General features: G+C 45.2%; 1 protein-coding gene across 1 annotated transcript in view; it reads right to left on the bottom strand.

Moving 5' to 3' along the window:
• Nucleotides 1–22,306, bottom strand: part of AK5 (adenylate kinase 5) — a 2,618,000-nt gene that overhangs the window by 494,694 nt on the left and 2,101,000 nt on the right. Inside the window, exon 9 of the mRNA XM_086954134.1 lies at nucleotides 7,215–7,257. Coding sequence (XP_086810260.1) covers nucleotides 7,215–7,257 — 43 coding nt within the window. The remainder of the gene's footprint in view (nucleotides 1–7,214; nucleotides 7,258–22,306) is intronic.

Raw genomic sequence — 22,306 nt, 5'->3', positions numbered from 1 at the left:
TCAGACTGGTGGTCGGACGATATAGTGGCCTGAGAGCAATACTGCATGTTAAAATGGAATGACCGCTGTCTGCAGACGGTGTTACCAAAAATTGCCATACCTGATGGAAGGCAGTGAGTGATATCCATATGTAGTCTAGGGTGGCCATTCGGGAGGAGGATACATGGGAGTATGCGGCCGGTTGATCCGAGGCAATCCTTCCATTAAAGATGCGCAGTCCAAGATGATTTAGTTTTGTGTCTAATTTTATTCCGTTCAAATCCTTCCGTTGGTACTGGGGTTTTATCTCCAGTATTGCCAACATTACATTAAGTGATGTTACTTGAGAGGATTGGGTAGGATCAATATCCATTAAGTTGGCGTTAAAATCGCCCATTATCAACCATAGATCATTTGGGAATTGAACTTCGAGATTATTCATAATGGGTAGTATGTTACTCAAAGTAGTCTCTCGTCTTGTTTTTAAGGGGTGCAAATAGACACAGCCAAAGATGTTGTTGTTTATCCTTCTACCAGCATCATCTAATACCATTACCTCTATGTCCCTCTCGTCCTCGACCCAGTCATCACTCATGAGGTATTCCACAGACAGGAAACAAAACAGGAAATGCTTTTAGGCTCCACCCCCCCTCCTGCCAGGTCGAATATCAGACCTAACCACCAGAAGCACATCCTGTTTTGTTTCCTGTCGGTGGATTACTTGATGGGAGACGCTGAGGTGAGTGCCGGGCGCTTACCTGCTTCTTTGTCCTGTGGATCCTCCTCTGCTGGGCTCTGGGAGGCTCCCATGGACCGTCAGGGGATTCCTCGGAGTGGGGCTGCTGGGCTTCTCTATCTCCTCCTGGGCTCAGTTGACCTGGCCTGCTTGGCTTCTCGGGTCTTCCTGGTTTTCTTCTTGCCCAGTTGCCTTGTTCGGGATGCTGTTGCCTTAGTGTTGCTGATCCTGCATCCTTGTTCCGGTCGTCATGCAGGTGTGGGAGGGGAGCGCTTGGCTGTGGTGTGGCGCGCTCCTCCCCATGTTTCTCCTGCTCGCACCTGGTCCTCTCTGAATGGGGGCCCGGGTGTCTCCTCCGGTGTTTGCTCATCACTGCCTCCTCTCTGCGGGGCCAGTGTTTGTTGCGGTCATCTCGCCGGGCTTCCTCTGGGTCTGTGTACGGAGCCCGGCTGCTCTCTGTGTCCGTGCATGCGCGGTGTTCGCGCATGCGCGGTGTTGGTTCCTGGCTGGGTGCTGGTCGTGGTCGGACGTCCGGGTGGGCTCCGGGCACTCTGGTGTCCTGTGGGGGCATTTCCTATCATCCAGTCCGGAGGTCGGTGGGTCGGTTGGCGGCTCGCAGGGTGAGTGGCCTCATCTTCCCTTCGGTGTGTTTTGCTGTTTTTGGCTACCGCGCCGGCTGTTTGGCCGCGGTTTCAATTTGCCCGCCCCTCCGCCTTTTTTCCTCTGGCCGGGTTAAGGTTGGCTGGGGGGTCGGGGGCTTGCCTCACTGCCTGTTTTCTGTTCGCTTGTGGGGGGGGGGCTAATTGCTGGGTGTGCCCTAAATATATATATATGTCGTCCCCTGGGGGGAGGTGTTTTTCTTGGTAGTATTCATTCTTCTTTGGTTACTACTTTGTGCTTGGGTGTGTGGTCATGGTGAAGCATCATCGTAAGAGGAAGCATTCCTCCCCTGTACCTCCCTCTTCCCCTGGTTCCAGTGGGCACTCCTCTCCTCCTGTGAAGCGTGCCAAGAAGGCTGATGATGAGCGGATTAAGCGCCTTATCCTGGAGACTCTTTCTGTTCTCAAGGTGACCAAAAAGGATGCTGTTGGTCTTTGTTGTTCTTCTGCCCTTTATTCCGATAATTCCTCCTCTGCTGAATCTGATGAGTCCTCGCTGGCTGCTATTGATCTTCAGGGCAAGTACATTTCCAGGGATCTCTTGCCTGACGTCCTTTCCCATGTTAGGTTTAACATGGGGTTTCCTGATGAATCTGCACCTAGTACCTCTCAGGATTCGCTCTTGCCGCAGTTTCGGAAGCCTGTTGCCTCTTCCTTGCCGGTGCATCCCTTTGTGTCTGATGTCCTGCTGAAGGAGTGGAAGGACCCGGATCATATTGCCATGCCCAGGTTTATGTCTAAACTTTATCCATTGCGGGATATGGCGGACACTTTGCCTGATTCCATTCCTGTGGACTCTGTGGTGGCCAGTCTTGTGGGTCGTCCTTCCATGGCTGATGATAACATTCTGAAGTACGGGGTGGACAAGAAGGGATTCTGCCCTGAAGAAGTCTTATGCCGCTTCTCATCTGGCTATTTGTTCTGGCATTTATGGGGCGTACGTTGCCCAGTCTTTGCTGACCGATTTCAAGTCCCTGTTTTCATCCATGCAGGAGGGTGCCAGTTGTCCGGAGTTGCTGGAGTCTATGGAGCGCCAGGCGGAATTCCTGTCGGGCATCGCCTTTGATTCTGTGAGGGCTTCTGCTATGTCCTGTGGTTCCTCTATTGCTGCCCGCAGTAACCTGTTACTACGGGATTGGAAGACGGACGCGGCCCAGCGTTCCATGGCTTTGAGGCTGCCTTTCACTGGTGCCCGTCTGTTTGGTGACTCGCTGGAGGAGAAGCTACACAAGGTCTTCAAGGAGTGCAAGCATTCTTTGTCCTTTCGTGATCTTCCGCCCGAGGGGGTTCTTCCTTCTCTGGTGCCAGGACTTTCCGCCAGCCTTCCAGGTTTCAGCAGTCCTCCTTTCGGAATCAACGTGGCACTGGCAGGTCTTTTCCACAGAGGTTTCCGAAGAAGTCACAGAAGGGTGCCGGGTCTGGTCCGCAGCGTTCCTGACTATGCCGTCCAGGGGAACGTTCTTGCTGGTGGTCCGCCTCTGGTTGGTGGGAGGCTTCGCCAGTTCCTTCCTGCTTGGCGCCTGACGACCTCCGACAGATGGGTGCTGGATGTCTTGTCGAGGGACTACCGGATCGAGTTCCTGTCCCCCCTCCCCCATCCGGGGTGGTGGTGACCCCTTCTCCTCTGGATGCCTCCCGCCGCCTGGCCTTGTCGGACGGGGTTTGTTCTTTGGTCAGAAAGCTTGCGGTTGTCCCTGTTTCGATGGCGGAGAGGGGGTTGGGCGTCTATCCGTCATCTTTGTGGCGCCTGACGACCTTCGACAGATGGGTGCTGGATGTCTTGTCGAGGGACTACCGGATCGAGTTCCTGTCCCCTCTCCCCTATCCGGGGTGGTGGTGACCCCTTCTCCTCGGGATGCCTCCCGCCGCCTGGCCTTGTCGGACGGGGTTTGTTCTTTGGTCAGAAAGCTTGCGGTTGTCTCTGTTTCGATGGCGGAGAGGGGGTTGGGCGTCTATCCGTCATCTTTGTGGTGCCGAAGATCACAGGAGGCTTCAGGGTGGTCATCAACCTTCGGGGTCTGAACTTGTTCGTGAGGAAGATCCCGTTCAAGATGGAGACTCTTCAGAAGGTTATTCCGCTGATCCAGTCAGGCTGGGTGTTCTCCACTCTGGACCTCCAGGATGTGTACCTACACGTCCCGGTGGCTGTGAGGGATCAGCGTTTCCTGCGCTTCTGCCTGGAGGGACAGCACTGGCAGTTCTGCGTCCTTCCCTTTGGTCTTCGGTCCACCCCCAGGGTGTTCACCAAGGTGGTGGCTCCCTTGGTGGCCCATCTCCATCTCCTGGGGGTGTTGGTGTTCCCGTATCTCGACGACTGGATTGTTCAGGCTCCGTCCCTGGAGGTCATGTCTCACCACCTTCTCTTGACCATGACTACGCTCAGGGAACACAGGTTCTTGATCAACTTGCCGAATTGCCACCTGGAGCCTGCCACTCGGAGGACCTTCATCGGAGCTGTGTTCGATTCTGTGTTGGGCAAGGTGTTCCTGCCGGAGGCCCGGATTAGTCGCCTTCAGTCTTTGCTGAGGAAGTTGTTGTCGCAAGCCTCGGCTCCCCTCCTTCAGTGGCTGGAGGTTCAGGGCCACATGGCTGCTTCTGTCTTCACCGTGCCCTGGGCCAGGGTTCATCTGCGCCTTCTGATGTGGCATGTGCAGCGGTGGGTCCCCTTTCCTGTCCTGGATTATGCGGTCCCTGTGCCCGTGTCATTGGACATTGTGTCTGCTCTTCAGTGGTGGCTGGATCCTTTCCACCTTTCCGCGGGGATGTTGTTCCGTCTGCCTCCTCCTCTGGTTGTGACCACGGATGCCAGCGCTTCCGGCTGGGGGGCGACTCTGGAACATGGGGCTGTGCAGGCTCGTTGGCTCCCGGTGGAGTCTCACAGGTTGTCCAACTGGAGGGAGTTATCTGCGGTGGAGAGGGCGCTCCGTTTTTTTCATATTCATCTGAGGGGTTGCCATGTCCTGGTGAGATCGGACAACACCGTGTCTGTGGCCTATATCCATCACCAGGGGGGACCCGCAGTTCTTCCCTAAATCTGGTGGCCTGCTCCATTTCGGACTGGGCAGAGAAGAATCTTCGGGCCCTGTCTGCTCAGCACATTCGAGGTGTGGACAACGTGGTGGCGGATTCGTTGATCCGGAGGTTTCCTTCGTCTCTGTGCCTGGCTCTCCGGACTTTTTGCTTGCTTTGCCTGAGGTTCCGGACTCCGGATCTGGACTTGTTCGCCTCCCGGTCCAATGCTCTGGTTCCCCTTTTCTGCTCCAGGTCTCCGGAGGTGGGCGCTTGGGGAGTGGATGCCTTGTCTCTCCAGTGGCCTCCTTGGCTTCTTTATGCCTTTCCTCCCTTTCCTCTGATTCCTGCCTTCTTGCTGAAGGTTCAGCAGGAGGGGGCTCAGGTGGTGGCTGTTCTTCCGCACTGGCCGAGAAGGTCCTGGTTTCCTCTGCTGCTGGGCCTCGCGGTGGGTCCTCCTTGGCTTCTGCCCCGCTACCCATCTCCTCTGAGGTCCCCGTACCCTCTTCTGGTTCCCCTTTCCTTGGTGGTCTGGAGGTTGACGGTTGTCTCTTCGGGTCCGTGGTCTGCCCGACCACATAATTTCTGTGATGTAGGCCTCTCGTAGGCCGTCTACTTTGTCTTCCTACTCGAAGCACTGGACTTCCTTCTCGGGGTGGTGTTCCTCTTCTGGTTTGTCTCCTACCTCTTGCCCTGCGTCTTCTGTCCTTCAGTTTTTTCTGGATGGCTTTCAGAAGCGCTTTGCTGTTTGTACCTTGAGGGGCCAGTGGACTGCTATCCGGGCCTTCCGGGACCCGGATTCTTTTCTTTCTTCAGATGGCCTGTTGGTTTCTCGTCTGTTTCGTAGTTTTTCTCTCTCTTCCCCTTCTGTTCGTTCTCTGGTGCCACCTTGGGATTTGTCTTTGGTGTTGGGTGTTTTGCTGTCTTCCCCCTTTGAGCCTTTGGAGACTGTGGACCTTAAGTTTCTGTCCAACAAAGTGGCTTTTCTGGTGGCCATCACCTCTGCGAGGCGGTTGGGGGAGCTTACGGCCTTGCGTTGTTCCCCACCGTTTTTGCGTTTTTTGGATGATGCTGTGGTGCTCTCTTTGGATCATGGTTTTGTCCCCTAAGTCCGCTCCCGTTTCCATTCCTCTCAGGAGCTGGTTCTTCCTTCTTTGTGTCCTTCTCCTTCTTCTCCTTCTGAGCTGTTACTTCATTCTTTGGACCTGAGGCGTGCCCTGTCCATTTATGTGGCTCGTTCTGGGGAGTTTCGTTCTTCTGACACTCTCTTTGTGGCCTTTGGTTTAAGTGGTAAGGGTAAGGCTGCTTCTAGGCTCACCTTGGGTCATTGGATTAAGGCTGTCATCACTCTTGCCTATTGTGGTGCTGGTTTGCCTTGTCCAGCGGGGATTTAGGCGCGTTCCACTCGGGGCGTGTCTGCCTCCTGGGCTGCTTACCATGGTGTGTCTCTTGATGAGATTTGTCGTGCTGGGGCCTGGGCCTCCGAGTCCACGTTTGTGAGGCACTACAGGTTGAATTGTGCCCTGTCTGACCGGCCCACTTTTGGCCGTGGGGTGTTGCAAGCTGTGGGGGTTGTCCCTCCGCTCTGAGTTCTGTTTGTGTATTAAACTTTTTTCACTTGCTGCACTCCTTTGTGTGTCTGGTCTGTGTTTTGCTGCGTTTGGGTTGCCAAAGGCCTGTTTGGGCGTGCTTTGGTATGCCTCATGAGTGATGACTGGGTCGAGGACGAGGGACGTTAAGGTAATGTTATGATTACGTTCGGTAATCCCCATTACTCTTAGTCCTACTCGTCCCCGACCCAGTCATACTTCCCACCCTCCCTCCCGGTCCAGGCCTTTGTTGCTTGGTGTGTCAGGATGTGCTTCTGGTGGTTAGGTCTGATATAGCACCTGGCAGGAGGGGGGTGGAGCCTAAAAGTGTTTCCTGTTTTGTTTCCTGTCTGTGGAATACCTCATGAGTGATGACTGGGTCGAGGATGAGTAGGACTAAGAGTAATGGGGATTACCGAACGTAATCATAGCATTAACTGACGATAATATCCAGTTAACTCTAATGCATTCTGAAGTTGAAGAAAAACATCACTGGAATGGTGGGAGATTATAAGGATTTTTGTAATGGTAAAACAGCTTCTGCAAATCCCATGCGGTGTTACTTTTCGATTATTGCTATGACCCAGATTAAATGTGGTGCAGAGTGGAATTCCTGGGTGGAATTCTACTCTGCCCTACTATAAGTCGTCTGATGAACTTGATCCCGATTTTACAGTCCCACAAACCCTTCCGCTAAAATCAAGTAGTAAATGGGCAGCATGGCGTCCTGGACTCGTTTTCCTAGTCCTCAACTGACACCCACCCTCATCACAGGGGGCAATATAGTGGTTACCTCTGGCAGGTGACCTCCCTTTTCCCTCCCTGGCCTCACCAGCCCCCACTCTCCTCCCTTGCCCTGCACAGGACTCCTGCAGACATGCACTCCCATCTTAGAGTAGGTGGTAAAGGCTCCACCCTGTCATTCAGGACCCACACTGTAATTTCCACATTTCAAGGGATTTAACTGGTGATTGCAAGAATTCCACACCGCGATTCTTGCCTGTACAATTCTGGCCACAGAAAAACACCGCCTGGAATTCCTCGAGACTTGCAATCGGTGCCTATTTTGGCAGTGGCGAATGTGCTCAGGGAGTACAACATATTTAAACAACTATCTGTAAAGAAGAACGTTTGTTGGGGCCATGTGCCATTAAAAGGTTACATTTAAAAAAAATCTAATTTAGCATTCTGTTTCAAGAGATCCATGCTGACACCCTGTCCTATTTTAAAGAGAGCGCTCACCTCTGATGTTTTCAGCTTCTGAGAGATGCAGCTCGTCACCTGCCTGCAAAATGAAAATGGGAGAAAGTGGATGAGTCGCAGTGCTGTTAAGAAGCAGTTTCTTAAGACTTCAAACGTTAAAAGATACAATAACACAACATGAATGCTACGGTTTACTACATCTGTTTTCTTTCACTTAGTTAACGTCTACTGATCATGATGGGGACGGGACAAGGATGGGTAATGCGTTCATCTCCATTTCAGTGGTTTACCTTTGTAGCCCATTTGTGGTTAGTAACCATGTGTTTCTTTTGAAATTATACCCAGTTATGCAGCAGCTTTCAAATAAAAAGTATGGGATGCTGCCATCCAGGGCTGGCAGCCACCAGAAGCAGTATCCCAATTTAGCCGACCATTTACTGACAATCAGCAAATAATTTCGTTTATTTTGCTTATACGGTGCTTACTTCAATATGTAATTTAATTTCTAGGTGCAAAGATATAGACATGTAATACATTTTCAAGATAATGATGTTTATACACCAAGTCCCAATATCATTATGCTTCTAATTCCACATACCAAAACGGGCACTAGAAAATGTTACCAAATTTGAGTAATGAGATACACCCGAATTCTGGTATGGTTTTACCAGATCAGGAAACGCTCCTGCTGCATATACAAAAATCTGTATTTTCTGGTGCTACACATAGGATGAATAACATAGACACCAGAAAACCATTGGGATTTAAAAAAACTCAAGCCTGGACTATTACCGAGTGCTTGAGGTGTTGCTGTTAGTTACCCTTTAATCTGTATCTTCTTGAAACATTTTATATAATTGTATTATTGCAGGTCAGGTTAACATCATTTCTTTTAGGACTTTTACTCCTCCTGGCCAAGGAGGATGGAGTGATCAACCAAGAAGAATTTGACTTTCTCAATAACGAAACACCCACTATTCCAGCAATCTAGGGGTTGCCGAAGGTACACAAAGATATTAATGATCCGCCCATGCGACCTATAGTTTCCAGTCTCAATTCCTTAACGGAACCCCTAAGCAAATATGTGGATAAGTTCATCCAACCACTGGTTATTGAACAACCAGCATATATAAAAGATACCACGGACATGATAAGTAAAGTGGAAGGCACTGAGTTTAATCCCTGCACACAATGGTTGGTAACGCTTGATATCGAAGCGCTTTACACAAACATTCCACAAAACAACACAATAAAGGTGATTAAAAAGATGTTAGCAAGGGAAGGAGAAGACCTGTCAGAGCACTCAATATTTATGATAGAATGTCTTGAACTGATCCTCAAAAATAACATTTTTCTATTTAAAGAAACCATGTACAGACAAACAAAAGGTACCAGCATGGGAGCCACCTGTGCCCCAAGTCTGGCATGCCTGTACGTAGCGGACTTTGAGCAGAAGCATATATTCAATACACTAGCCCCCTTCTATGAAAATATATCAAAATGGTCCCGATTTATAGATGATGTATTTTTCATCTGGCAAGGTAATGAAGGAGACCTAATCGAATTCATCACTTGGCTCAACCTAGGGGATGAAAATTTGAACTTCACCTCCTCATATAGCAATGAGGAATGTGATTTCCTGGACATTAAAATAAAAAATGTGGAGGGCTCTCTGGCGGTGGAGTTATTTACTAAAACCGTCAGACCGCAATACCATGCTCCACTTTAAGAGCCACCATCCAGCTGCTCAAAAGAACAATATACCATTTGGCCAATTTTTAAGAGTGCGGCGAAACTGCACCACAAAAAACGAATATGATAAACATGCAGACATTTTGATTAAAAAATTCTTAGAGAGAGGATATCCAAGAACTATGGTAAAAAAGGCTTACAAACGGGCCAAGTACTACAACAGGGAGAGCCTTTTTGAACTGAAAACAAGACAGGAAAGCGAAGCAAAACATATTGTATTTGTGACCAATTTCTCATACATATCAAATAAATTAAAAAAATTGCATCAACAGCAACTGGAAATTGCTCAATGAACCAGGAGAAGTGCCTATGCCCAAACCCATTTTCGCCTTTAGAAGGAATAGAACAGTCAGAAATTGTTTATATATAATTGTATCCAAACAAAAACAATAGAACCCTGATCAGAACCATAGATGGCTCAACACCAACGGGCAATTTTGCCTGTGGAAATTGCATAAACTGTCCTTTAATAATATCAGGCCCCAATATAACCTATGGCAACATAACACATACACACAAAGCTCTGTTTAACTGTAGGACTCAAAATGTCATTTACATGATAAAATGCCCATGTGAAAAGGCATACATAGGGGAGACACAACGAGAAATTAGAGTTAGGATAAACAAACACAAGTCAGCTACCCGCACGAAAAAAACAACAGCACCCCTAGTGACACACTGGTTGGAAAAGAGCCATAAAGTGGAAGATCTCAGATGGTGCGTTCTAGAAGTCACAAGTTTAAAAAGAAGAGGAGGAGATTTAACTAGAAATCGCAAACTTAGGGAGCAGTACTACATGTCTAAGTTTAACCCTTACAAAACAGGATTGAATAATAAAGAAGAATGGGAGAGAATGCTTTAAGGTAAACACTGAGCACTAATGAGAGTAAATGATAAGAGGTAAACACTGAGAATAAATGAGTGAAGAGAAAATAAGATTTAATTTGAATATGGACGAGAATTAGTCCCTAGTCTAAATCAAATAGGAAAAAGAAAACCTAACAACATGAAAAAAATGTAAGAATATATTTTTTAACTAATTTCCAGCTATGTGCAACAATAACCACATATATCCTTGACACATCTTATTCCATCAACCAAATGTAGTAACATGCAACACAACACAGTACCGGCACAAGTGAGGGTTTCAATGCATTTTAAATAATACCATCTTATAATGTTATTGAAATAACCAATGTTAGCATTATTTGCACAATGACACATGCCCACAGGATCACCCAATACCAACAGTGCATCGTAGAAAAAAGACAGAATATGACGGTATGTAATTTAATATAATTTATTATTATTCAGACATCCATGACATAAAACTCGAAAAATCTAAATATGATTAAATTGTTATGAAAAATAGTAAGGAGCATTTAAACAATAAGATGTATAAACTACTTTCGGCGAAAAATGAATTATAAAAGAACAATGTTGGCAAACTAATGGTTATGTATTACCACGACCTTTTTCCCATTCCAAGATGGCGGCCAATAAGCAACAAATGATCGGGCAAAAAAGATCGAGGGCTTACTTTAAACTCAGGAATATCCAACAAGTAAAATGATATAAAGATCACGGGAAAACGTGACGCAATGAAAAAATAAATAAGATTCTGTTTCTATACTATGATCGAGCTTAAATTGTTTTTTCCCCCCCGTTCCAAAATGGCGGCCGTGTAGACAGCCCGGCCGGTAACGATCGATATCAGGAAAAGAACATCACAGTCATATTCCGGAAAATAATCAGACCATTTGAAGGCCGAGAACTTAATTTATTGAAAATTGATGCCGTCATACTTTAGCAGCTATTACCAACAGTAAATAATATCGGGAAGACAGACTGCACAAACCATCACGTTTGAACAAAAGAACCCGAGGATAATAGAAATATCGAAATAGAATAAAAATTTGTGAGTTTATAAGCCTATTAGATGTGGTAAGGGTGACTCTATAACATAGTATTGTGAGTATAGAACACACTACAAAATGGCGATCTGTTCGCTTACATCAACCTCTGAACACACACCAATTGATAACAATACAAACACGGGTGTGTGCAATTAATCAATTAAGGATAGTACATATACCAGGCAAAGGAAGAGAGTAAACCACTTCCAAAGAACTCGGTAAGGAGGAGGACGCCGTGCAGTTCAGCTACCGCCAACAAGTAAGCAAGAGAGGGGGGTTTTTACCAAAATCTACACCTTGATAGACAGGAGGTATATACAATGCTGCCAAGAGTAGTAAATACAAAACTCTATTCCTTCCTTAGAGTGGACAGCTAATTCTAAAAAAGCTCCAAGAAAGTGACCCTTGACTTTATGATGAAAAGTACACAAGGAATGGATTAAATACAAAGCAATTTCTTTTAACCATAAAGGTAAGATCTCTAGGACAAATACTCAGGTTTCTAGTAAGTAAATTAAAATCAATATAATTAACAAATATAAATTGTTCTTCAGATAAAGTGTTGAATGGAATAGCATAAGGTAGCTCCCAGAGGCGTCCCTCCAACCATCTAAAAGAACAAGAAAATAGGACTGGTAAGCCTTCTTAAAATCTTATTTTTAAATGAATATGGATGTAGGGTAGTGATAAGTACGGAGAACAAGCTTAGAAATAATTAAAAAAGTTAATTTTCTGAATACAATGCTGCTATCAATATGTGACTATGGTCAACATGCTAATTGGTCTACCTGTACCCGTTAGGGGTGGAGGTAAAATGAAACTTCAAAAACCCTATAAAATAAAAAATAAAAAATAAAAAACAATCTAAATAGTAAATAAGGAAAACACTCTTATAACAAATATGTATCCTCTTAATAGGATTGAAGTTGGTCCATTTTCTTCCAAACCCGAGTGAAGTTTCGATAAAATTTACATGCAAGGTAAAGAGATGCATGATTGTACATCAAAATTAGAGGAAATGCATAATAAATAGAGTGACCTAAAACAAGGTGTATTCCCTTTTTAGAATAAAAGGATGAAAGAAATATGAGCGGATGTAAACGTGCTCAGAGAGACCTATAAAACAGAACCAGGGAAGATCCTACCTGGGTAAGTTAAAGAAAACTAATGGGTGGGACGCAGTAGTAAAGAATGAATCAAAACCTGTTGGTCCCTTTTTGTTAACTTTATCAAAAGCCCAGTCGTGTCTAGGAAATAGAACTAAGACACTGTATATCAGCGATGAACTATTAAGCCAGTTATACTCTCGCCCTCAGTACCACTAAGATGTGGGAACGTAGTAATATACTACCAGGAGGAATTAGATCCGGGATTGCAAAGTGTTCGGGGTTACCAAATATTAGGACAGAAGTTAAAATGTTACAGAAATCTAAGTGCAAGTGTTGTAAAAAACATGGGCCTAACGATATGTATTATGATATGTTTTTGTAGATAAAATTAAGCTGTGAACGAGTCCTTGAAGAAGGTGCAGGATAAAAAGAGGCACCGAAACGCCGCGTCGACAATTTTGTTCCTATAACAATCCATTGACTAGTAAACATGATGTTGTAATGTTTGTGTTAAATATTGCTAGAATAGAAAAAAATGTTGTATGCTTTTTAATTGCTGAATCTCATGAAAAACGATTGTGTATATGATTTTAATTGCAAAAATATGTTATTATCAAATTTTTAATCTTCTCAAATAAATAAATGAAAAATGTTTTTATAAAAAAGAATTGTTTCATGTTTTTCATGGTACTTTTGGGCCCTACATACACTCAGTTGTAAATTTGGTAACCGGTGCAACATTGTAATCCCTGCCATTAATGTAAACGTCCCCTTTTGGGATCTTAACACCACCTATGATTTACTGAACTCAGGAGAAGGAACTCTGTTTTCTATAAGATTGTGATGGAAATCTGCACTGCTGCTCTTGAACCTGCTCTGTGTGAGCAGCTCTTACACTGTCACAGACTGTGCTGGACCGGTACTGTGCTTATTGGAGAGGTTTGTGTTACTGATGGATATGGGTGACCTGTTGTTTGTGTGAGGCAATCCTGAACAGAAAGAAATATGAACCCTTAAGCTACCTGTCCATACCTGTTGTGCACAAGAGTTAAGCGTGCGCTGCTATTGCCTGTGCCAAACTTATTCTCAGAAAGGCAAACCTGCTGTTATTGCCTTCACTTGCATTGTGTTGCATGTAGACAAGTGATTTGTTCAGGCCCTCTTCCAGTTACATCTGCTCTCAGTTCGAGAATGAATGATAAATAATGGACATGAGAGAAAGAAGAAGTGGCAAAGAGAGCAAGAGGGGATAGAAAAAATAAACAAAACCACATGAACAAAATTAAAGGCATTTGAAAAAAATGAGACAAAAGAAAAAGAGAAAGGAAAGAAAAAAGAAGGTTAGCGTGCAAGAATGAAAGGGAACAGGTGAAATAATGAAAGGGAACAAAAGAACAGGCATGCGAATTAAACAGAAAAGGTAGGAAATAGATCAAAAGTGTGATGTAAAGCAAATTAGAACTAAAAGCAGGGTGAACGTAATAAAGGCGAGATAATGGTAAAAGAGGAAAAGAACAGTAAAAAGAGAGTAAAAGAGAGAATGAAGAAATTAAAGACATGAAAAGGAAAGAAAGAAAAAGGACAGAGCAAAGAATTACAGAAATAGGAAGGAAGTAACAGAAGGAGCAAAAGACGTGGAAAGTGAAGAGTCGTGATTATATAGGTCGCAAGAGAAATGGGAGTTGGAAAAAGAACCCAATTGTGCATTTTGTGGGTAAGATATATTTTTTAGACTGCGGTATTGCATCTGTGTTTCCATACGGAACCATTTGCTAAGCCTTACTTGAAACATGTATTAATATCCCAGTATTAAAAGCGTTGCAAATCTCTTGCAAAGCATCTCTATATTGACCTGCACCAAGCACTGATATCTCAGTACTGGGAGCATAGGCTAATGTGATAATAGAAAGTGAACACAACTTTTTTAAATCCCAATACAGTATTTCCGGGGGTTGAGTGTCCGAATAAAAAGATCAATGTGAAACCTGCATATCAGATGCTTCGATAAAGAAAAACAGCTCATTAGGTTAACATGCCTACAGCTGAGCTATGTATGTAAACAGCATACAAGCGCACACACAAAAAATGTAAACCACGGTTATTATAGGTTTTGTGCTGCACGTTGCACATAGAAGGTATGTTCTGTGGTAGACCTTTATGAATGTGTTAGTACTGGCATATCTGGCAACTTGCAAGTTGAGTTTGAAGTGCTTTGTACAAGTTCCATGAATTTTTCAGTATTAGGAGGCCGGGGTGCACTGCAGATCAATACAGAAATGTGCCATAAAAGCTCTGTGGAACTTTCCGTTCTGATATATCAGTGTATGATCCATATTGGGATTGAGATGCTTTCCAAGAGCCGTCTGCATGTTTTGATACTGTGATTCATTGCAGCTGTACTGTGAGAGCTCTAAAACGATCTAAGTAGTGTACTGTGATATACGCGAGTGTGTAGAATTTATCATCTGTGAGTATTTGGAAACCAGGGCAAAGTGCAATCCCAAACGGGTGCATTACAAGAGTTCTGCAGTTATCTTGCCACTAGTAAATTAATGTGTCATGTATGTCAAAATTCTCTTGATGTCTCAGTGGTATGAAAGGTTAAAATAGCATGCATCATAACAGCTCAGTGAATGTCTCAATAATGTATGATGCAGGCCAAAGTATTATGGTTGTATACCTGCATGTGATTGTTGTGCCTGGACATTGGAGGCATTGTATGTGATTTGGAGGCAATAATTGGGCATGCTATGACATCTGAGTCTAACTAAGCATATGATAGATAATCACCAACATCGGGCAATTAAAGTTCTACTTGATAATTGTGTAGAATTTGCATGTGGACCTTGCTTGGATATTGATGTACCAATAGAATATCTTTGCAGCTCCTTATGAACTGTTACAGTGGCAACTAAACTACCCTTTAGTATGTTTTAGTGACTTTTTTGTTAATGCATATTGTATTCATCTGGCATTTAATGCATTTTATCAGGTATGTCACTTCTTATGATTTCTTCAGGGACAGATGGTATTTAATATCATCAGGGTCAATGGATGTGTGATGTCATATCTTGTGATGTCATGGGGTCAAAGGGCATGTGATTTCACTTCCGGTGCTCCAAGTATTTTACTAAAATTACGGCCATGGCTCAAAGCTCTAAAAAGAAGAGGAGCATTAGATGTTTTCAGATTAACGTTTCAACAGCACACCTGAAACTTCTCTCCCACATCTGGTGTTACAGGAAATAGTTCTTCCGTTACTATCACGAAATGCTTTGCATTAATAAAATTACTGTGTTTTGTACATAATTCCCAGATAAAGACACCCTGCTACCTTATTTTGCATATTAAACAGTAATACTCATTATGCTGCTGAGTCACTGCAGACGAGAGGATGAGGTCTGTAACCAGGAGCCTGGGCTTTTAGACACAAGTCCATATAAGTAGTGCAACATATTTGCTTAGTAAAAGTTAGTCTTGTAGTATTTTGCATGAAGTGCTCTTCATTTACAAAGTAGATAAGTCCCAGGCAAATTAGATGGAGTTCCAGGCCGGCTGCATATGTTAATTAAAATGCTCGTGAGGGCATTCCTCTTCATGTGCCAGGGCACGTTGTCAGGCCATAAAATAGATGTTCTATGACAACTTTTCGCCATCTTTCATTGGTGGAAAACCGAAGGCGCCTCAGTCAGTGCACATCCTCATCGCAGGGAGTGGGTTCACTGCAGGGACTGTATGTGATGTCTAAGAAAAATGAATGATTAGAATACCAATTTGAAAAAGCCATCCCACCTAAATTGTTCAATCAAAACTTTCAGGATAAATGGCTTTTGGTGGACAGAGATTGGATACATTTCTTTTCCCTTCACCCTGTTTTCTTCCCACGGCCTGCTGGTGGATGAACTTTTTCTCTTTAATTGCTAATATGGGTTTAACCCAACCACTTTTCTCTCTTTCAATTGCTTCTATTTCCTCCTCATTACTCCCCTTTTCATTTTACTCTTTCATATCTTCCCCCTTGTCTTTTTTTCCAGATGACTTCCATCCCCCTCATACTTCCTTTTTTTGTACAGGTCCCATTACCATCTTTATTTTTCTTGCCCTGGTCCATAACATTCCTCCCGCTACCATTTTCCTCTTTTGTTCGACTTTTGTATTAAACTAAGGGCCAAATGTATTAAGCATTTAATTGGTTAACATGCTTTTTAGGTCGAGCCTAGGCAGTGCACATGCACTGTCTGGAAGTCCTGCTGTATTGAATACAGGATTTTGCTCCCGCCTCCTGCCTTCCTATTGGATCAATGCAGTATAGCTCTTCCTGCCGCCTAATTGGTTCATGGAGCAATACCTCATTTCTGTTTTCATTAGAACAGCACCGCCTAACTACAATGTATTTCCCCTTCTTTTCTTTAAGTCTTCAGGCTAGAACTATTTTTTCTTTCAATATGGCAGCCACTCCTTTCTAATGGCGTGCCACACAGTGGATAAAGCAAATTGCCATAACAGCGGGTGATCTTCAATGGGTGCCCGTCAGCATCGTGCACTTCTTTGCTGCTAAGGTGAATTACAATTTTTTCCTTCTAATCGCTGTACCACCATGCCACGCTGTTTTCTTTTAATATGGCAGCCACTCCTTGCCTTTGTATTTACAGGACGCGCAACTCAGTGAATACAGCGATACAAAAGGGGATGATGGACGGAGCGTTTGAGCAAATCAAACACTCACCCCCAGTCAACTGGTCTGGGTTTAATCCATCACCATTCTTTAGCTCACTCAGCCACCCCAGTTCAGACATGGCCATATGCAAATCAGTCTGACCCTGTGCCTCATGGGAACAGTCCAGCCCGAACTGCAAAGCAATGTCTTCCATGGACCGGAAACAAGCATCCTGGGACCGGTTTCGGATTCATAATCCTCATCAGCCAGGTTATCTTGAATCCAGTGGCCAAGTGAGCAAGGACTCACGTCTGAGCATACCCTGCCAACTTAGGACAAACAAAGCGATACAAAAGGGGTTGATGGACGGAGCGTATGAGCAAATCAAACACTCAACCCCAGTCAACTGATCTGGGTTTAATCCATCACCATTCTTTAGCTCACTCAGCCACCCCAGTTCAGACATGGCCATATGCAAATCAGTCTGACCCTGTGCCTCATGGGAACAGTCCAGCCCGAACTGCCAAGCCATGTCTTCCCTGGACCGGAAACAATCATCCTGGGACCGGTTTCGGATTCATAATCCTCATCAGCCAGGCTATCTTGAATCCAGTGGCCAAGTGAGCAAGGGACTCACGTCTGAGCATACCCTACCAACTTAGGACAAACAAAGCGATACAAAAGGGGATGATGGACGGAGCGTTTGAGCAAATCAAACAGTCACCCCCAGTCAACTGATCTGGGTTGAATCCATCACCATTCTTTAGCTCACTCAGCCACCCCAGTTCAGACATGGCCATATGCAAATAAGTCTGAACCTGTGCCTCATGGGAACAGTCCAGCCCGAACTGCCAAGCCATGTATTCCCTGGACCGGAAAAAAGCATCCTGGGACCGGTTTCGGATTCATAATCCTCATCAGCCAGGTTATCTTGAATCCAGTGGCCAAGTGAGCAAGGGACTCACGTCTGAGCATACCCTGCCAACTTAGGACAAACAAAGCGATACAAAAGGGGATGATGGACGGAGCGTTTGACCAAATCAAACACTCACCCCCAGTCAACTGATTTGGGTTTAATCCATCACCATTCTTTAGCTCACTCAGCCACCCCAGTTCAGACATGGCCATATGCAAATCAGTCTGACCCTGTGCCTCATGAGAACAGTCCAGCCCGAACTGGGTGTGAGTGTTTGATTGATTCAGATGCTCCGTCCATCACCACCCCCTTTTGTACCACTCAGTGAATACAGCAGGGCAAGAGCTTTGCTCGCGATGCCATTCATTATGGGAGCTTGCCAGTATTCACTGGTACTCTACTCTTTCTTGTTTTCATACGGCGGCCGCTCCAATGCTTTGTTTTAACAAGGCGCACCACACACTGAACACTGCATGGCGCAAGCTTTGCTCGCGCTGCCATTCTTTGTGGGAGCCTGCCAGCATCCAGTGTCCTGAATATTTTTGCTTCCTTGGTGACTCTTAATGTGCAGTCCTCCAGTGCCATACAGTACAGGAGGTGCTTACAAAATAATCGGACCAGCCTTTCTTCTCCTCGGTGTCAGCAATGTGAGCGGACACCGGCACATCATCTGGCAACTGGGCGAAATCACTGAAAGAGAGAGGTTACCATCATGTGTTGCCATGCAGACAGTAGTACAAACAAGGGGTCTCAGATTTGATGAAGGCAGTTCATAGCAGTGGCTTATCTTTCTAATGCAGGCAGACAGTGCATGTGCAATCTGTGTTAGCATCCTTGGAGGTGAGGGGTTTCTTTAAAAATCACTTTACTGTCACAAACAATGACACACTTAAGAACACCCACACTGTCATCTCCAGATAGTTAAGCAGTGCATGTTGCACTTTGCCATGCTGGAATCTGTTGTACACTTCACCATTTATGGGTGTGTGGCACACTAAACTGTTCTGGAATGAGAGACATGCCTCACATTTTTTGAGAGGCATTATTGACCATTTCTAAGTGTCAAATACACTTCACCATTCTTGAATATAAGACATATACTACCATCCTTGAGTGTGTATGCCACACTTGGCCACATACAGGTGTGCAACACACTTCACCAATCTTGACTGTGAGGCACATGTTACCGTTCTTGAGTATAAAGCATATTTTACCATGTGTGAGTGTGAAATACATTTAAGAGTTCTCTAGTGCATGGCACATTTTTTCATTACGTTGCATGGTGCACTCTTCCTCAATTTAATATTCTTGAGCAAGTGACATCGTTGAAGGTTCTTGCGTGCGACGCACATCTGCACTCAAGGTTATGCAGAACAAGTCCCCTCTCCTTAGTGTGTATAACACAATTCACCAGTCATGAGTGTGAAAATGGTCCCTGTAACTCATCATGTGCGCTACGTTATCTTTCCTGAGTGTGTTACCTGTTATATCACTGCAGTGTGTGATAACAAACATTGAACATTCTAAAATGTGCAACACAATTTGCCATTCACAAGTGTGTGACACATCTCGTCAGTAATACGGTCGCGGCTTAGTACACCTCTGAGAGAGCGCAAACTGAACAAAATGTATGAGTACACCAAACTTACAAGTAGTACGCACAAATCATAAGAGAAATGCTATGAGTGCTGAAAATATATTCACCTATACTTCGAAATGTGTAGTTAATCTAGAGATTTTATATAGAAGTGGAACTAATGCAGAAATGTGGGAAAATGTATAACCTTATTAGACATGATTAATCCTGATCCACGTTATGTAGCTGCTAATGGAAGAATGTCATGCTGCAAGGTACAGAACGGAATAGGCCCATGGCCAGAGCTGAAAGGGTTTTGGAAAGGTATTCATTTACATATACGTGGATTGCACTAAATGATATAATGATTTTGCTTAGCAGTTAGATTTATATTACATAGATGTGTTTTCTCATTAAATAAGAATAAGATGCTAACATGATATTTTAGTTTAGCTCTGCGAGTTGTAGGCCTGAAATGTTCAAAGGGTTTCTGAAATTGCACGTGTTGGTACAATTCGAACTGTGCCGAGAAATAAGTTGCAAACTTCTGTTAGAAGTTTATGAGAATTGGGATCCTAGCTGCAGATGTCTGTCTGCGGGTGCAAGGGGGGATCCAATTAAGCAACGAATGAATAGAGTTCTGTTCAAGAGATTGGTACAGACATGGAGGAGGGTTCAGGAATGTTTGAGGGGTATCGGCGGGCCGGAGAAGAGTCTGAGAAGCAAGGTCATCTCTAACGCACGAGGCCCAAAGGAAGATCATCATGGAAAAAGCCAGAAGCAACACCACGTGAGGGGCGTCTCACGAGGGGCGTCTCAAATGTTATTGTGTTTTGTATTAGGGTCAGCACCCCTGGGTGGAGTTAGAGCAGATGCCTGAGGACCCTCTAGAGAGCGGATGGGTAGGCAGAGAGGGGTCATGACTGGAGATCATAGGTTTTCACGAAGAGACTAAGAGTGGGTGATCTTCCTAGGAAGTCATTCACAGCTGACACCTTTTGATAGGTTGGGATTCTGTTAAGCAGGGATACCATCCAGAGCAGGGTAGGGACAGCCTAACCTGAACCTTTCCCTCCTGCTGTAAATGACTGAGAGATCACAATACGTGTCTATGCTTGCAGCTCTTTTGATTTTAGAATTAGTCCTGGTTGTATTCTTTGCTCGCCTGAGGGCATTCAGGGAGCACATGTATGTAGTGGTGCCCGTATATCTTTTGAATCTCATCTTGAGATGCCTGTACTTGCAGTTAACCTTAACTTTGTAATAAACCTTTAAACTTAGAAGTAGTCTGTGGTTTTTCCGAGCCGAGTCCATTATTGATTGCACTAACCTGGTAAGAGATGCACTTTCTTCCCTCAATGACAGGCAATAAAGGTTCAGTCGACCAGAACGGGGTTTAGATCAAGAGTGATAAGATAGCGATCAAAATCTCGCCCCCGCAGTTGGTAGCTATAGAGGATGGTTGCCTTCTTGAGGAAGGTGATCTAGGCCAGGTTAGATTACCCCAAGGCCCCTAGAGATCGATGATCGGAAGAACCGCCCGCCGAAGAAGGTCCGGATGACGTGAGACAGAAAAGCAGCAGAATCGGTCGAGAGTGAATATAAAGGGTCATGCGTGTTAGATTGCGGTGTTTTTGTGTTGTATCTATGTTGTAATGTCTGGCGGAGTTGAATGCCTGTAGAGTGACTGTGGAACAGGTTGTGAGCGCGCGCAACCGGTGCAAATCTTAAGTTCAAGGAGAGCTTAAGTGGTTCGGGTGTATCGAACATCCAGAGTAATTGTCAACCAGTGTGAAGGGGGTCATGAGGTACCATTGATCGCCCGAAGGACCGAGATAGGGGGAACGTAAGAGTGAGTGCGTGAGTAACGGACACTGGTCGGAAGTTACGGTGTGTGTAAGCAACCTATCAGAGAGACGATAGACATTTCGTCAGTTATGGTGACAATTACAGATAGACTGTGGATGTACAGTCAAGAGAAGTGACGGCTTGGTCGGAAGTAGTCATTTTTCGGTGTATGAATGGGACGCATGCATGACCGGGAGACGAGCTGAGAAAGGAGGGGCGCTGCTGCAAAGCGGAGACGAGTGACGTCAGAAAGTGCCGCGCTGGGATTGGCCGGCCGGAGCAAGACCGCGCTGTGATAGGCCAGCTAGCAAAGCCGCGCTAGGATTGGTGGATTGTCATCAGGAAGTAAACAGAATAGCGAGGCTGGAAATTGTACGTTTAATCATGAAATGTTTTAAATGGTTAAGAGCGGCTTTTAAAAGAGAGAGGCGGAGATCGTATGAAGGGGAAGAAGCCCCGCCAGAGGGTACGCCGGCTTATTATATGGCGGCAAATGTTGGGTTACACACTATATTGTGGATTTCAGAGTGGAGTAAGATTACAGAAGGAAATGAGGAACTGACGTTTCCAAAGTATGGGACGTTCAGATTAGAGGTACTACACCGATTAAAAGCAGTCATGACCTCAATGAGACCTATGCCTAGACCGACCCAGTTTGAAGCTCTCAATGCATGGATTAGGGCAGCGCACGAGAGGAACCTGAATAGACGACAAGAAAGGGTGAAACGATCGGTAAGAGCAGTGCAGGATGCCAAATGGGATGCGGATGCTAAAAGATGGAGAGTGCATAACATTGAAGTAAACAAACTGTACCCAGTAATAGAGGTAGCAGCAAACAAAAACCCATTTGAAGAAGATGAAGAGAGCGAGACAGAGGACAGCCTGATAAATAGGTTACTGACAGATAGGCCACCCCCGTACAACAAGGAGACAGGAAACGTTGAGCCCAGCAAAGAAGGGGGGCCTAGCATAGGGGAGTATGGACCGCTTCCCATTACAGATTGGGATCCCACTGCAAGCAAAGAATTGTCTCAACCTAGTCCGGTGCAACAGGTAGTCGGAAGGTTTGTGGTACAGAGGGCGCCGGAAACGGAGCGTGCCACGTCCTACGCACTGCCAGATGCTCTGCAAGTACCTGTTACTATAGGCCCTATAGTATCGATTTATGAGCCAGAGAGGGCTAGAGGGGAGGAACAGGTACGGATGGACAGGGAGAGAGCAGAAATGGCAAGGAGGAATGATACAATCAATTCCCCAAGTCAGTTGCCAAGACCAAGAGATTGGAGCACCCCAGTACATACAGCAGCAGATCCAACAGGAGATCCGGGAGGCCCTAGATGGCCGATGGATCTGAGGG

Source organism: Lissotriton vulgaris, chromosome 1_1 (assembly GCF_964263255.1).
Source record: "Lissotriton vulgaris chromosome 1_1, aLisVul1.2, whole genome shotgun sequence".
In the NCBI taxonomy this organism is placed as follows: Eukaryota; Metazoa; Chordata; class Amphibia; order Caudata; family Salamandridae; genus Lissotriton; species Lissotriton vulgaris.
The sequence above is the reverse complement of the archived record's forward strand: the minus strand, read 5'-3'. Positions and strand labels throughout refer to the sequence as shown.